General features: G+C 47.7%; 1 protein-coding gene across 1 annotated transcript in view; it reads right to left on the bottom strand.

Moving 5' to 3' along the window:
• The window catches only part of PAX4 (paired box 4), a 208,993-nt gene that overhangs the window by 49,163 nt on the left and 144,551 nt on the right, over positions 1–15,279 (bottom strand). Inside the window, 1 exon segment of the mRNA XM_073579176.1 lies at positions 2,891–2,973. Coding sequence (XP_073435277.1) covers positions 2,891–2,973 — 83 coding nt within the window.

Raw genomic sequence — 15,279 nt, 5'->3', positions numbered from 1 at the left:
ATAAAGGGGGGAGTAATTGTGAAAAACAGATCTGACTATATTGAGGAAGCTTTGAACATATTGTCTGATACGAGATATTACAAAATTTTAAAAGAAGATCCTACACAATCCTTTGTTCGGGACTATCACCATATGATTAACGAAGCCTATAAGAGGAACATTCTTAATAAAACAGAAAAAAGGCTTTTAACAAATCCTGTGCCAACCATGGCGTTATTTTATCATTTACCAAAATTGCATAAGAACCCTGAAAAACCACCTGGCAGCCGATTATATCAGGAATTGGGTCTTTGACTTGTCATCTTTCTCATTATATTGACTTGTTTTTACAAGATTTAGTAAAGTCTCTTCCTTCATATTTGAGAGATTCCACACAATTAATCGAGGAACTGAGGGATATTGAATGGGAAGACAACTATTCCTTTATCTCGTTGGATGTAAATTCATTATATTCCAACATAGATCACGAAATGGGAGTAAATGCGGTGGGTTTTTAATTAGCAAATACAGAGATGCTCCCTGAACAAAGAGATTTTCTGTTAAAGGGTCTGAAATTCATTGTTGAAAACAATGTGTTCATTTTTGAAGGCATACTGTACTTACAGTTGCTCGGCACCGCGATGGGGACTCGGGTTGCACCAAGTTTCGCAAACTTATTTAAGGGGGCGATTGGAGTCCTCATCGTCACTCTCTAAGCCGGTTTTCAATGATAAAATAAGGCTTTATATGCGCTTCATAGATGATCTGATTATTATATGGAAGGGGACAGAGGAGGAAGCGGCACAATCAATAAAGGAGCTCAATAATAACACCTGGTGGATTACCTTTACATCACAAATTAATAAAGAAAAAATGGTGTTTCTTGATCTAGAGATCAGCCATAGTGGGAAAAAAATTATTACTAAAACCTACTCCAAAAAAAGTGGATTCAAATGGCTTTTTAGATTTCAACAGCGCACATTACAAGAAGTGTAAGGTTAATATACCCCACAGCCAATTTTTTCGTATAAGAAAGAATTGTACGAGAGAATCTGATTATGTAGCTCAGTCTAAAATTCTAAAAAGAAAATTTAAGGAAAAAAGATACCCCAAAAATTTGATAAATGGTGCATTTAGGGATAACAAAATAAAAACACAGGAGGAATGTTTAAAAGGAAAAATAGGAAGGGGCATAATTTGACTATTGGTAAAGAAAAAAGTGATGATCGCTGGAAATTGAATTTTGTGACAACTTTTAACAGGGGAAATAAAGTCATTAGAACTGTGCTTTCAAAATATTGGTATATCTTGAAGCGTGACCCTGTTTTGGGAAAACATCTCCTTGATAAACCAAGGATTACATATAGGATGGGGAAAACTTTGAAAAATTTGGTGGCCCCCAGTAAATAAAAAAAGAACAGTAGGATTCAAAAAGAAAAAACATTCAAAAAAGTAAGGATGAAATTTTATGTGCTGTTTTTCAAGGAACCGGAGTTTTTAAATGCAACTCCAAAAAAATGTTGTACCTGTGGGATCCTAGATCACGGGGCTAAAACTATCAAATGTAATAATACTGTTGAGGTCTTTGAGATCTCACAAAGATTCACCTGTAGCAGTGATTATGTTGTATATGTCATCACATGCAGTTGCGGTTTGTAATATGTGGGACGCACTGTGCAGGCACTGCGGTCCTGCATTAATGGTCACAGAAATAGAGCAAAAAACGGCTTTTTAAAGCATAGTCTCTCAAGGCATCTGCTAATTAAACATAACAAAATTTTTAACATAAAAGTAACTCCGGTGGATTAGATACCCTCTGGTTTTGCAAATAGGAATGCTCTTTGAAACCGGAAAGAAACATTTTGGAAATATAGTCTGGGAACATTATATCCAAATGGATTGAATGATATTATAGAGAGAGTTTAAATGTTTTTTTTTTCTTGCATCTATGTTGTCAAGGTTGGATCAATCAGTGGGTGTGTTCCTGAACTTGATCCACACCCCAAATCAAGTTTCTGAGACTAGGATAAAAGGTTTGTTACTATATATAAGTGTAATTGAATTTTATACTAGTAGGATTTGTACTGTGTTTTTATGTTACCTGAAGAAGGATATATACTGTATCCGAAACACATTGTATCTTCTCTATTTTAACTTATCAAATAAAAAAATATGAAATATCATCTTTGAATGTGAGTCTTGGGAAGCGCTGCCTTTCATGGGCTGGATGTGCTTTTCTTGATTCATATTAGGGTTAGGATATATTGTCGCGGCCGCTAACCATATAATCCCATTTGAAAATTCCCCATAACCATACTAACTAGCTATTAAAACAAGCTCCTAAGCCTCCCCAACATGTTTCACCAGCTAGACTGGCTTCATCTGGGGAATGAGGCAATAATGCTGAGAAGTACCACACTTTACAAGATGGCCAATGTTTAAGTCCATCAAAAACTTGGTAACAATCTGTTAGGAGCAGTATAGTTGGAAACTCTTGCTATTCATTTCTATTGCAAAACGACTTGCTGTTCACGTTATGTCTTTTGACTGTTTTTTTCCGCTTCACGATTTAAAAAGCGACTGGTAGGAAAAAAGAAGTGCATTTCACTTCTTTGAAGCATCTCCTGTGGGAAAACACTCCAAATTAGGTACTGTCCAATTAAAGGAGAGCAAAAAAAACCTCTTCAGGCAAAAACGCTACAATAATGCCTGAAAAAACTTCTCAAAAGTGAGTCAGGATATGTGAAACTTTCCCCGTAAACTCCCCACAGAAGGAGTGTTTCCTGATGAGGTTTCCACTATATAAAACTGTTGTTTTTGACCACCTCAAAAAAGCTGCACATAACCTTACTGTATTTCTGGCATGATCTTACAGACACTACTCTATCGGCTACAATGAATACAAACATACTCTGATGGTGACTTCAGAGAGGTCAGTGTCAGCCGCAAGCTTCTCCCTGGTGGCCAGGTCAGGATATTGAACACGTAGAAACTCTGCTGGCATAGAAAAGAAAAGGGTAGACAAGATCTATTAGTGCTGTAGTACCACAGTCTTTGATGTATACTTTAGATAAAAAACTAATTACAAGAATATGCCATGAATTTTACAGTATGGCATTCCTATAAGGAAACAATACAACTAACTAAAATGCCAAATAAATAGCCAGTGTACACATAACTTCTGTATATACCATACTATCCACCTTACAGTCACATATTCTAAATTAAAAAAAACATGCAGTTTAATCTCTCCCCTTTCTTTACTAACTTTCTCAGAGTTTTAAAGGGGTCTTCCCAGTGACAAAATCTTATCTCAATATGTGGTAGGAGTAATAATAATAATGTTAGCAAATACATCCAATTACAACTGTATAGTTTTTTTGATTTGCCAAGTCTCTTTCCTCATTTGCAGGCATTGCAGGACCTTGGGTATCCATGGTTATGACCATTAGCAACTAACTGTCACTAATGTACACTCACTGGCCACTTTATTAGGTACACCTGTCCAACTGTGTGTTAAGACTTAATTTCTAATCAGCCAATCACATGGCGGCAACTCAGTGCATTTAGGCATGTAGACATGGTCAAGACAATCTCCTGCAGTTCAAACCGAGCATCAGTATGGGGAAGAAAGGTGATTTGAGTGCCTTTGAACGTGGCAAGATTGTTGGTGCCAGAAGGGCTGGTCTGAGTATTTCAGAAACTGCTGATCTACTGGGATTTTCACGCACAACCATCTCTAGGGTTTACAGAGAATGGTCCGAAAAAGAAAAAAAATCCAGTGAGCGGCAGTTCTGTGGCCGGAAATGCCTTGTTGATGCCAGAGGTCAGAGGAGAATGGGCATACTGGTTCGAGCTGATAGAAAGGCAACAGTGACTCAAATTGCCACCCGTTACAACCAAGGTAGGCAGAAGAGCATCTCTGAACGCACTGTGCGTCGAACTTTGAGGCAGATGGGCTACAGCAGCAGAAGACCACACTGGGTACCACTCCTCTCAGCTAAGAACAGGCATCTGATGGCTACTTTCAGCAGGATAATGCGCCATGTCATAAAGCTCGAATCATCTCAGATTGGTTTCTTGAACATGACAATGAGTTCACTGTACTCAAATGGCCTCCTCAGTCACCAGATCTCAATCCAATAGAGCATCTTTGGGATGTGGTGGAACGGGAGATTCGCATCAGGGATGTGCAGCCGACAAATCTGCGCCAACTGTGTGATGCCATCATGTCAATATGGTCCAAAATCTCTGAGGAATGCTTCCAGCACCTTGTTGAATCTCTGCCACGAAGAATTGAGGCAGTTCTGAAGGCAAAAGGGGGTCCAACCCGTTACTAGCATGGTGTACCTAATAAAGTGGCCAGTGAGTGTATATCAGTGGTCGTAACCATGGATACCTAAGGTTCTGCAATGTCTGCACATGAGGAAAGAGACATACGTAGCAAGAAAAACTATACTACATTTGTAATTGGATGTATTTGGCAATATTATTATAATTACACCTACTGAGCGGCACTTCAATCCTTTATTGGATGCCCCTTGACTGGTGTGCCCAGTTTACAAGGGGTTAAAGTTTGTGTCCCAATGTTCCTTGCTTCTCATCTCTTCTCTTCCTGTTTGTCATTAAGGCAACTTCCCCCTGTTTCTCCTCTCTTTCTGCCCACTTTATAAATGATGTCCCACCTCTTCCTGTCTCTCTCCTCACAGCAGTGGGACCCGGAGGATGCATTGTGCTGAGTGCTGCTGTGCTGTCTGCTGGTGAGAGATGACTGACTCATTGGTGTCAGTCATCAGGGACAAAATCAGGAGGGAAGCTGCTTCCTGGCTTACCGACATCTTGGTCGAGCAGGAAGTGCTTCCTCTTGCTGCTCCACCGTAAGTTCCTGGCGGGCGGTGGCCCGCTCTGTGAATCCGACTGCCGGAGCGTCTAAGCCCTGCCATTATGTCACAGGGCAGGCACATTCATCATTTGTGTCATCATCGGAACAAACCCCCTGCTCTGTGCGCTTCAACCCTCTCATGTCCCAGAGGCACCACAGTGCCACGAATACATCCCCTAGCCATGCCCCTTTGTCTCCAGAGGTTTCTGCACCCCTTCCTCCTCATAGAGGCAACACAGAACTGCCATCTTGCAGCCCCCTGACACCTTACTCCTCCCTGCGCCTCCCACATCTCGTGTGCCAGCCTATACATACAATGGGAGGACAGGAGACTGTGGAGGTGCAGGCCACTATTGTACAGAAATTACATAGTACCCCTGCACCCTGTACAGGTCCTGCACAACCTGATGCAGTTACTGCTCTCCTAATAAACAGCACTGCTGCTATGCCACCCTCACCAATTTCTGGACACATTTTAAACCCCTTGCAGGGGTAATCCCAACACAACAGTTACCCACTATGGGTACAGTGCCCACTAGTTCCCACATTTTGCCGGCTTCACCTATGGCCTCTGTAGTGGCAGGTGCTGGAACCCTGGCCCTGACTCTGCGCCGTCATGGGCATGGTAACCGCACCGCCGGTACTCATTTCCATCCTCATCTTACAGTCCCCATCGGCACCATCGCTCTGCACACTCTCATATCAGGCAGAGCAGGCATACGTCACGCCACTCAAGATCTTCTAGACGTGTTAGGCGTTGGATTTCTGCATTTACTCTGCAGGGATCCAGACCCTCACATTCTGCAGTCTCCTGCTGTTTATCTACTGCAGAGGAGATTGTAGAGGAGATTGCCTTGCAGCAAATCTCTCCTGAGGCTAAGTCCTTCTGTCCTCCTACTGAGCATGCTCATAGGACGATCTCCCATTGGAGATCGGGAGTCATGTGCTCAGGTCCCGCTCCAGATCTCATTGGTCCATCTCAGAGATCTGGAAGCTTGCGGAAGGTCCCGGCTGCTATAAAAGGCGCACATGGCTGTTCCGCCATGCGCTAGTATAGACTTACTTGCTGCTGTGTGTATGAGGACGGATGTATGATTCTGGTGAATGACTCATTATAAAACTCCTTCCCTCTGACATTACGTATGTGGTTAGGGACTGAGTTTAGAATCAGCACCAGCGCTCCTCTGCTGCAACATCCAAAGCTGCTAGCGTCCGACACTGCGCTTGCACCTTAGCCTTGTCGTTTAGCGGCAGTGTCCACGCAGCGCTGCAGTAGCAGCCCCCTTGGCGTCCGCAGTTGCGGCGCCGCGCACACGGTAGGTCTAGACGGACGTAGTGCCGCCGTCTTGGGCTACTCCTGTGACCTGATACCGTGTGTGCGTTTTTACTGAGTACTGCGACCTCACCAGGCTCAGTCTTTTGTGTTTGTACTTATTTGGCATCTCTGTGAATTAACTGAGATTGCTCTGCGCACCTGGGTGAAGTTTAACTCTGTGCGCATTTCCGCCATATTGCTCCTGCCACCACTTAGCAGCAGTTATATCACCTACTGCACCGTGGACCCCGAGCGGCGAACGCACTTTATTATTATTTTTATTTAGTGCGTTCCGCTGTTCCTAACATTATACTAGCGCCAGGGTCTGGCTAGTGATGGCAGAACAGCAGTAACTGTTACAGTGTATTCGGCAGCTTGAGGGCCGGTTGGCCATTCTTGAGAGGGCTTTCTCAGCTGCACAATCCACCGAAGCTGCTGTAAAGGCATTCACAGACGCAGTTTCCCATATGTCCACGTCCTCCCTCACGCAGACAGTTACCTGCCTCCCGTTGCCCGATAAATTTACTGGCGATGGCGCCTCCTGTAGGGGTTTCATCATTCAGTGCTCTATTCAGCTGGAGCTACTGGCTGCGCAATTCCCTACAGAACGGGCCAAGGTGGGGTTTATTGTTTCCCTTCTGTCAGGCAAGGCGTTGGAGTGGGCAACGCCATTATGGGAGCATGGTGACCCAGAGGTTCGGACTGCTGCTCACTTTCTAACAGCTATTAAGCAGGTCTTCCTTGGTCCACGGGTCACGCACGACACCTCTCTTCAGCTTCTTGCTTTGACTCAGGGTTCTCTCTCGGTTAGTCAGTATGCTGTCCGTTTTCGGACACTGGCTTCCGAGCTGGAGTGGTCCGATAAAGCCCTCATCCCTGTGTTTTGGAGAGGATTGGCAAAGCATGTTAAAGATGCTCTCTCTACCAGAGAGGTTCCTGCAAGTTTGGAAGAGCTGATTGCCATTTCCACCCGCATTGACCTCCGTTTTTCGGAGCGCGGTATGGAGCGTGCTCAATCCAAACAGAAAGTTACCTCGGTTCCCAATTTTTTTGAGCCTCTGGAACTACCTGAGCCAGAGGTTCCACCCCCAGAGCCCATTGAGGTGTCTCATGCCGTTCTCCAGGCACGTCTGGCACAAGACTCCAGTTGAGGTTATACTTGTCAACACGCTGTGTCTCAGAACAACAGTGCTCCGCAACGGCCAAATTCTATGCCACTGTTAAAGACCCTTGTTCCTCCCCACCTTTGGCCGAAGGTGCTCGCGTGGGCACATGTGTCCAGGAGGGGTGGTTATTGTGGCTATATGCAGACCACAAAACTCCTGGCAGGGTCTTACTGCTGGCCGCACAGGGCTTGGGATGTTAAAAAATATATTCGGACCTGCGCCTTTTGTGCTCGGAATAGCCTCCTTAAACGAAGGGTGGAGATGTCTGCCGACACACGGTGGCGATCCACTTTAATTTCTGCTCCTGTTGTCTCCCACGGGTCCCTTCTCAAACCTGGCGATCTTGCCGCTCCTGATGCCTTCCACTTGTCCCGGGTCTCTCTGTCACCTACCGGGACAACAGACTTGCCTTCGGACGAGTCTGAGGCCTATATCTCTGATGGGCACAAGTTGGTGGATCAGAAGGCTCAGGGAGGAGGGGGCCCTAGGAGGGGGGGTAATGTTTGGCGTCGGATTTCTGTGTTTACTCTGCAGGGATCCAGACCCTCACATTCTGCAGTCTCCTGCTGTTTATCTACTGCAGAGGAGATTGCAGAGGAGATTGCCTTGCAGCAAATCTCTCCTGAGGCTAAGTCCTTCTGTCCTCCTACTGAGCATGCTCATGGGACGATCTCCCATTGGAGATCGGGAGTCATGTGCTCAGGTCCCGCTCCAGATATCATTGGTCCATCTCAGAGATCTGGAAGCTTGCGGAAGGTCCCGGTTGCTATAAAAGGCGCGCATGGCTGTTCCGCCATGCGCTAGTATAGACTTACTTGCTGCTGTGTGTATGAGGACGGATGTATGATTCTGGTGAATGACTCATTATAAAACCCCTTCCCTCTGATATTACGTGTGTGGTTAGGGACTGAGTTTAGAATCAGCGCCAGCGCTCTTCTGCTGCAACATCCACAGCTGCTAGCGTCCGACATTGCGCTTGCGTCTTAGCCTTGTCGTTTAGCGGCAGTGTCCACGCCGCGCTGCAGTAGCAGCCCCCTTGGCGTCCGCAGTTGCGACGCCGCGTACACGGTAGGTCTAGACGGACGTAGTGCCGCCGTCTTGGGCTACTCCTGTGACCTGATACCATGTTTGCGTTTTTACTGAGTACTGTGACCTCAACAGGCTCAGTCTTTTGTGCTTGTACTTATTTGGCATCTCTGTGAATTAACTGAAATTGCTCTGCACACCTGGGTGAAGTTTAACCCTGTGCGCATTTCCGCCATATTGCTCCTGACACCACTTTGCAGCGGTTATATCACCTACTGCACGGTGGACCCCGAGCGGCGAGCGCACTTTATTATTATTTTTATTTAGTGCATTCCGCCGTTCCTATCAAGACGTAATGGCTGTTCAAGATCATCTCGCTGCGCTGGTGATTACTTTCCTTGTCCGATGATTCCTCTGACGGATCGAGAAGGAATTTGCGTCATAGGTCGACATGTCACCGTCGCTCCCATGGAATCTGGAATCTCTATGGTTCCGGAACATTCTCAGTACATGGTTATTCTTGCGCATATTGCTCCAGCTCCCCCCGTTCAGTCGGTTCAGCAAGGTACTGGCAAGTACCAGTATGCAGGGGCTTGGGGGGAGGATGCGGGTTTGCTTCCAGGCTTAAAAGCGATATTGAGTCAGGATCTTTTAGCCTGACTGTCCCTATCTTATTAAAATTATCAACTTGGGCATCAATCAGATTAATAGAAGAACCACAGTCAACAAAGGCGGTGGTCACAACCGGACCCCATGTAAGTTCCAGTTCCACCTGAAGCAGAATTTTCGTAAGTGAGGAAAAAGATACCTGGGAGTCTGGGCAACCTCCTCGATTGTTACTCAGTCGTTTTCCTGACGGCTACACCGAAGAAGGCCAATGTCCAGAGGCCCCACAGTAAAAGTGCAGTTGGTTGTTTCTATGGCGTCTCCTCTCTTTTTCCTTCAATGAGGTGGCACCAATCTCCATGGGCTCAGGACTAGATGCAGAGTCACTCAGGTTGGAGAATAAAGGGGTCTCCTGCAGTATGACCCCTCTCGCTCGCAGCCTATGGTCCATGTGGGTCGCCCTCGCACACCCAGGGCAGCGGGGTACTCGGTACCGGGCCGGTGTCAAGGCGGGAATGTGTCACAGCAGCGGTGACCCGGTCCGTGGCCCTGGGTGCCCAATATCAATGGCGGTGATGTTAATGGTATTAAAGTTTATATGAAGAGTTCGTGACGCCACCCGTGGTGTTTGGCAAGTAAGATGGTAAGCCAACGCTGCATGCAGATCCTCTGGGACTGATGGTGTGGTGCACCAGAGATGGTATAGCTCCCCACAGGTGGAGCTGTAGTCCCAGGGCAGTGTAGGTGCAATAGATGAGGAGAGGCGCAGAATGGTATGGAGGCTGGTACCCAGGTGTAGTGGTGCTGGAATAACTGGAGGACACCAGAGTATGCGGTTCCAAAGCTTTACTCACTGTTTGCAGTTCACACATCCGCCTGCCTCCGTACTGTGTTCTCCAGGTCAGGGCTCCAGCCAACCTCCAGGCAGGATAGGATTCTCCCTTCCACACTCCGCCAACATGTACTTTACTGAACGACTCCTCCAATGCGCCTTTAGGTGCGAAGCACTCCAGTACTTAGTTAACCTTGAATGCCTCTCTCTAGGTGTTCCTAGTCTCTACTTGTATGACAGACAGCTGTAGCCTGCTTCGGGGACTCCACTCTACATCCCGGCTCTCTATCCGTGTTGCTGTTGTGTCCCAAGTCTATTATGGGAGCAAGGTTAGCGGCTCACTACTCCTCCGGTATCTGTTGCCGGATATAAAGATCCAATCAACCTCGGGGACCGGGCCCCGGCCTTTTGCGCTCTCTGGACTGGAAGGGTTCTCTCTCTTTCTCAACCTGCTTCCCACCGTCCTTCTCTTCTCCTTCGTTCCGATCTGTTCTATCTCTCTTATGGAAGGTTAGGTTATCAATCTTATCAGTCTCTTTCTCTGGTCTTTCTCGTGCCAGCAGCCCAGATCACTGGGACCTGCTGCAGCACGTCCCTCAGACACCCATCTTCTCTCTTCTCTCTCCTCTAACCAACTAACTACTAACTTTCACTCTTCCCACTCTTTTGTATCATCTTGCTCCACCCGCCTCCCAGCACATCTCGTGTTACGAAGCAGGGTTCCACGAGGGGTGCTCTGCTAACCCACAGCCTGAAGCTGTTAGGTGGCCCCACTGAACTATCCTGTTTGTGGAATGCAGGTGTGGAGTGTGGTCAGGAGTTCCCACCTTACCTGGATGGTGGGGCACTACACCTTAGGAGAAGGTGCAGTACCTCTGTGGCGACTGAAGCCTCAGGGGCGCCACATACCCCCTGTTAAACACAGCACATCCGCGGGCTGCAAGACAACAAAAGGTACAATACAGGAACACACAAAATTTTTTAATGCTATTCAACAATACTTATCTAATCTTCCTAATGTAGGAGGCACAATTCTTAAACGTTACAAACAGGCTAACTTCCTATCTTAATATCAAAAATTTACTTAAGTGCAATTCTCAATTCAAAGTGCTATACTCACATTTTCTTTAGTACATTTTCTATCAATTATTCTCTTTTTTTTCTTTCTTTCTTTCTTTCTTTCTTTCTTTCTTTCTTTCTTTCTTTCTTCTACTGGACGCAAGACACTGACCATCTACTCTTGGCCTGTCACCTGTCACTTTCAATACTGTATTCTTTATTCAATTCTCACATTCTATCTCAAAACTTTTCTAATTCTCTGTATCAAATATTCTATGACAGACATTTACTTTTCATAAGACATAACATTATCAAATACGTTATCATAAAGCATTCAAAATTCTTGTAAGGTGCTGAACACTGCTCCCAGCCAGGCTTTCTTGCAGTGTCCCTTGAGGTAGACATCATTCTTCGAAAAGTGTCCATGCAAAAACATTATCTTCGTAAAGAGTCTCTTTATGTAAAACCAAGAGAGAGCACCCAAATGGGTGCAAACTATTTACAAGAAAGTTTTGGATCACACAGCGTTCATGATCTCCACAGTTCCATTTGTAGAAAAACACCACCAATCAAAAACAGGCAACAAAAGTGCTACCGGAAAAACATGATAGCAAAACAAGGCACAACTGGTGCAAACAAACCCTCCTGGTTAACTAGATTTAGTAAATGTAAATTTTCAATTGTGGTCCCCTCCTGGGGCTCTGGTAGATGAACTGGAACTATCACCTGATGTAACACTGAGTATCTTCATCTTGGGGTAGAGGTGACATACTGGTTGAGGTCGGCTGTTCTGCCACCGAGAAGTCGAGTTCTTCATGATCCCGCTGATTTCTTGCCAAACGCATGTACTCCACTTCCCATAGAGAGGGATAGGGATTGGTGGGGCCCAGGGAAAGGGCCATGGAGATTTCTACTGTCTACAGGGATATGGGTCCCTCCAGTTCCATAGGAAGTTCAGGAGATGGTGCCGCAGCCCGAGGCCGCCAGCCAGGAACAACTTGATCATCTTCCCCCATAGGCACTGCAGCCGGGGAACGTCGGCGAAGGTCAGTGGGCCCGTTCCTATCTGTGGGTTCCACTCCCAAAACCAGGGTCAGACCGGGGGTAGCGATCATAACTGGCGTTTACAGCTGCGGTTCCGGCTCCTGCTCCTGGTGGTAGATGGCAGCAGCCGCAACTCCCAGAGCGACTGGTGGGATAGGCCGCAGTTGGACCCGTGCTGGGGTCAGGCCGGACTCAGCTGGAGTTGTCGGTGGAGGCCGGTGCCACCGCGCCCGGTCCAGGCGGAGACGCGGTCCCGGTCCTCCATTCTGTTCCAGAGCCCTCATGTATCTCCTCCAGGTGGGGCTCACCCAATGACAGTGTCTGTTGTGAGGCGGTGGCGGATGCAGCTGAGGATGAATCAGCGGTCGCAGCCTCGGCAGGGGCGGCTTAGAGGTGAGTGGCTTCTCCCCCCCTTGTTCTTCTGTCTTCTCATCTGCCTTCATCATGGTGTTCTGGCGCTCTTCTTCTTTCTCCGCCCTTCTGCTCGCCACTGGCTTTCTCTGCCCCTCCTTCCGGGGGCGGCATCTTCTTCCCGCGCCTCCATACCAAGCCAGTATACGAACCCCTCGGGGGGTGGGCCATGCATCAGTCACATAGTAATTCAGGCAGGGAAGGCCCAAGACTCTTCGCAGTCTTTTCTTAGGACCTCCCATCTCTTCACGCCCTTCTTCTCCGTGCCAGCGGCCATTTCTAATGTCCATTTTACAGTCTATTAAATTTGGTCTTTTGCACATTTTCAAAAGTTGTAAATGCAAGGCACGCAGAACCCGATGGCATCGGGTCTCGTCATCCTGTTCGATGGCATCGGGTCTTGTAATCCTGTTCGTGATGCCAAAAATTGGGTCGCCCTCGCACACCCAGGGCAGCGGGGTACTCGGTACCGGGCCGGTGTCAAGGTGGGAATGTGTCACATCAGCGGTGACCCTGTCCGTGGCCCTGGGCGCCCAATATCAATGGCGGTGATGTTAATGGTATTAAAGTTTATATGAAGAGTTTGTGACGTCACCCGTGGTGTTTGGCAAGTAAGATGGTAAGCCAACGCTGCATGCAGATCTGCTGGGACTGATGGTGTGGTGCAGCAGAGATGGTATAGCTCCCCACAGGTGGAGCTGTGGTCCCAGGGCAGTGTAGGTGCAATAGATGAGGAGAGGCACAGAATGGTATGGAGGCTGGTACCCAGGTGTAGTGGTGCTGGAATAACTGGAGGACATCAGAGTATGCGGTTCCAAAGCTTTACTCACTGTTTGCAGTTCACACAACCGCCTGCCTCCGTACTGTGTTCTCCAGGTCAGGGCTCCAGCCAACGTCCAGGCAGGATGGGATTCTCCCTTCCACACTCCGCCAACATGTACTTTACTGAACGACTCCTCCAATGCGCCTTTAGGTGCGAAGCACTCCAGTACTTAGTTAACCTTGAATGCCTCTCTCTAGGTGTTCCTAGTCTCTACTTGTATGACAGACAGGTGTAGCCTGCTTCGGGGACTCCACTCTACGTCCCTGCTCTCTATCCGTGTTGCTGTTGTATCCCAAGTCTATGATGGGAGCAAGGCGTTAGTGGCTCACTACTCCTCCGGTGTCTGTTTCCGGACATAAAGATCCAATCAACCTCGGGGACCGGGCCCCGGCCTTTTGCGCTCTCTGGACTGGAAGGGTTCTCTCTCTTTCTCAACCTGCTTCCCACCGTCCTTCTCTTCTCCTTCGTTCCGATCTGTTCTATCTCTCTTATGGAAGGTTAGGTTATCAAGCTTATCAGTCTCTTTCTCCTGTCTTTCTCGTGCCAGCAGCCCAGATCACTGGGACCTGCTGCAGCACGTCCCTCAGACACCCATCTTCTCTCTTCTCTCTCCTCTAACCAACTAACTACTAACTTTCACTCCTCCCACTTTTTTGTATCATCTTGCTCCACCCGCCTCCCAGCACATCTCGTGTTACGAAGCAGTGTTCCACGAGGGGTGCTCTGCTAACCCCCAGCCTGAAGCTGTTAGGTGGCCCCACTGAACTATCCTGTGTGTGGAATGCAGGTGTGGAGTGTGGTCAGGAGTTCCCACCTTACCTGGATGGTGGGGCACTACACCTTAGGAGAAGGTGCAGTACCTCTGTGGCGACTGAAGCCTCAGGGGCGCCACACATGCGGACAGCCTGGATCATAGTGTCCAAAGACTCTGGTGGAGGATGAAGTGCCAGGGCATCTTTCAAACGTTCAGACAGGCCTCTAAGGGACAAATCCCAGAGGGTGGCATCATCCCAGGAGACCTCCACTGCCCAGCGTCTGAACTCAGAGCAGAACCACTCGGTAGAGTGTTTCCCCTGGCACACACTCATCACCATATCCTCGGCTAGAGTCACATGATCGGGTTCATTGTAGATGTGCCCGAGGGCCTCGAAGAATGCATTCACTGACATTCTCTCAGGGGCGGTAGGGGGAAGGGAAAAAGCCCAAGCCTGAGGGGAGCCCCTTAACAAAGACATAATGACCCCAACCCTCTGACTCTCATCCCCAGAGGAGCGTGGCCTTAACGAAAAGAAGAGTTTACACCCCTCCTTAAAAAGGAGGGAGATAAAGGAAACATCTGTGGTACCCATATCCCGGGCCTCAGAGGAAAAGAACGCTGCATGGCATCAGAAACCTCCCTTTGAACCTGTTGATACAACTGAGCCAGGGTTCGCTGCTCCACAGACAGTTTTTGCATCATTTGAGTGAGGCTATTCACTTGCTCAGAGAGAGCATACAGCGGATCCATGACCAAAGGAAAAAAAAGTGCAAAACCTCGTTTAAATGTTTGGGTTAGCTATAATGTCAGGATATCCAGAACCGACATCCAGCCAGTGTCTGGACCTTGAGAAACCCGTGCTGCTGTAGGGGCTTACCGGGGTTCCTAGGAGAGAAGCATGTCCCAGAGGCTGTGTACTAACAGGACCTGAACCATGTGACTACCAGGGGGCGGGGCCTAATCTCAGGAGAGCTAGGAGCTGAAGTAAAACTCCTAGAAGGGTAACTATGGGACAAATTTACCCAGGGGCATAGACAGAGACATATACCAGATCAGGCCAGGGTCAAAGCACGAGATAGCATGACAGTACCAAAGGATTAGACAGAATGGATAGTCAGGATGTAGCAAGAGATCAGTAAACCAGAATGGGCAATAGACGGTACAGAAACGGCAGGCAAGCGCACAACGGGCACAGACCGGGTCAGAAGCCAAGATATTTAGCACAGAAGCATGCACACTGCACAAGGCACAAACGCACAGGGGTCACTTAAACTAAGCCAAGGGCAAAAGTATTGTTAGCTGACAGAGAACCCTGGTAAAGAGTGAGTATAAATACCCCTCTCAGATCCAGAAAGAGGCCACATACACTTAACCCTGCG

The sequence above is a fragment of the Dendrobates tinctorius genome, unplaced genomic scaffold (genome assembly GCF_039654945.1).
Source record: "Dendrobates tinctorius isolate UK_male_01 unplaced genomic scaffold, ASM3965494v1 ptg000062l, whole genome shotgun sequence".
NCBI classification, from domain to species: Eukaryota; Metazoa; Chordata; class Amphibia; order Anura; family Dendrobatidae; genus Dendrobates; species Dendrobates tinctorius.
This window is presented reverse-complemented; position numbering and strand designations above follow the sequence as displayed.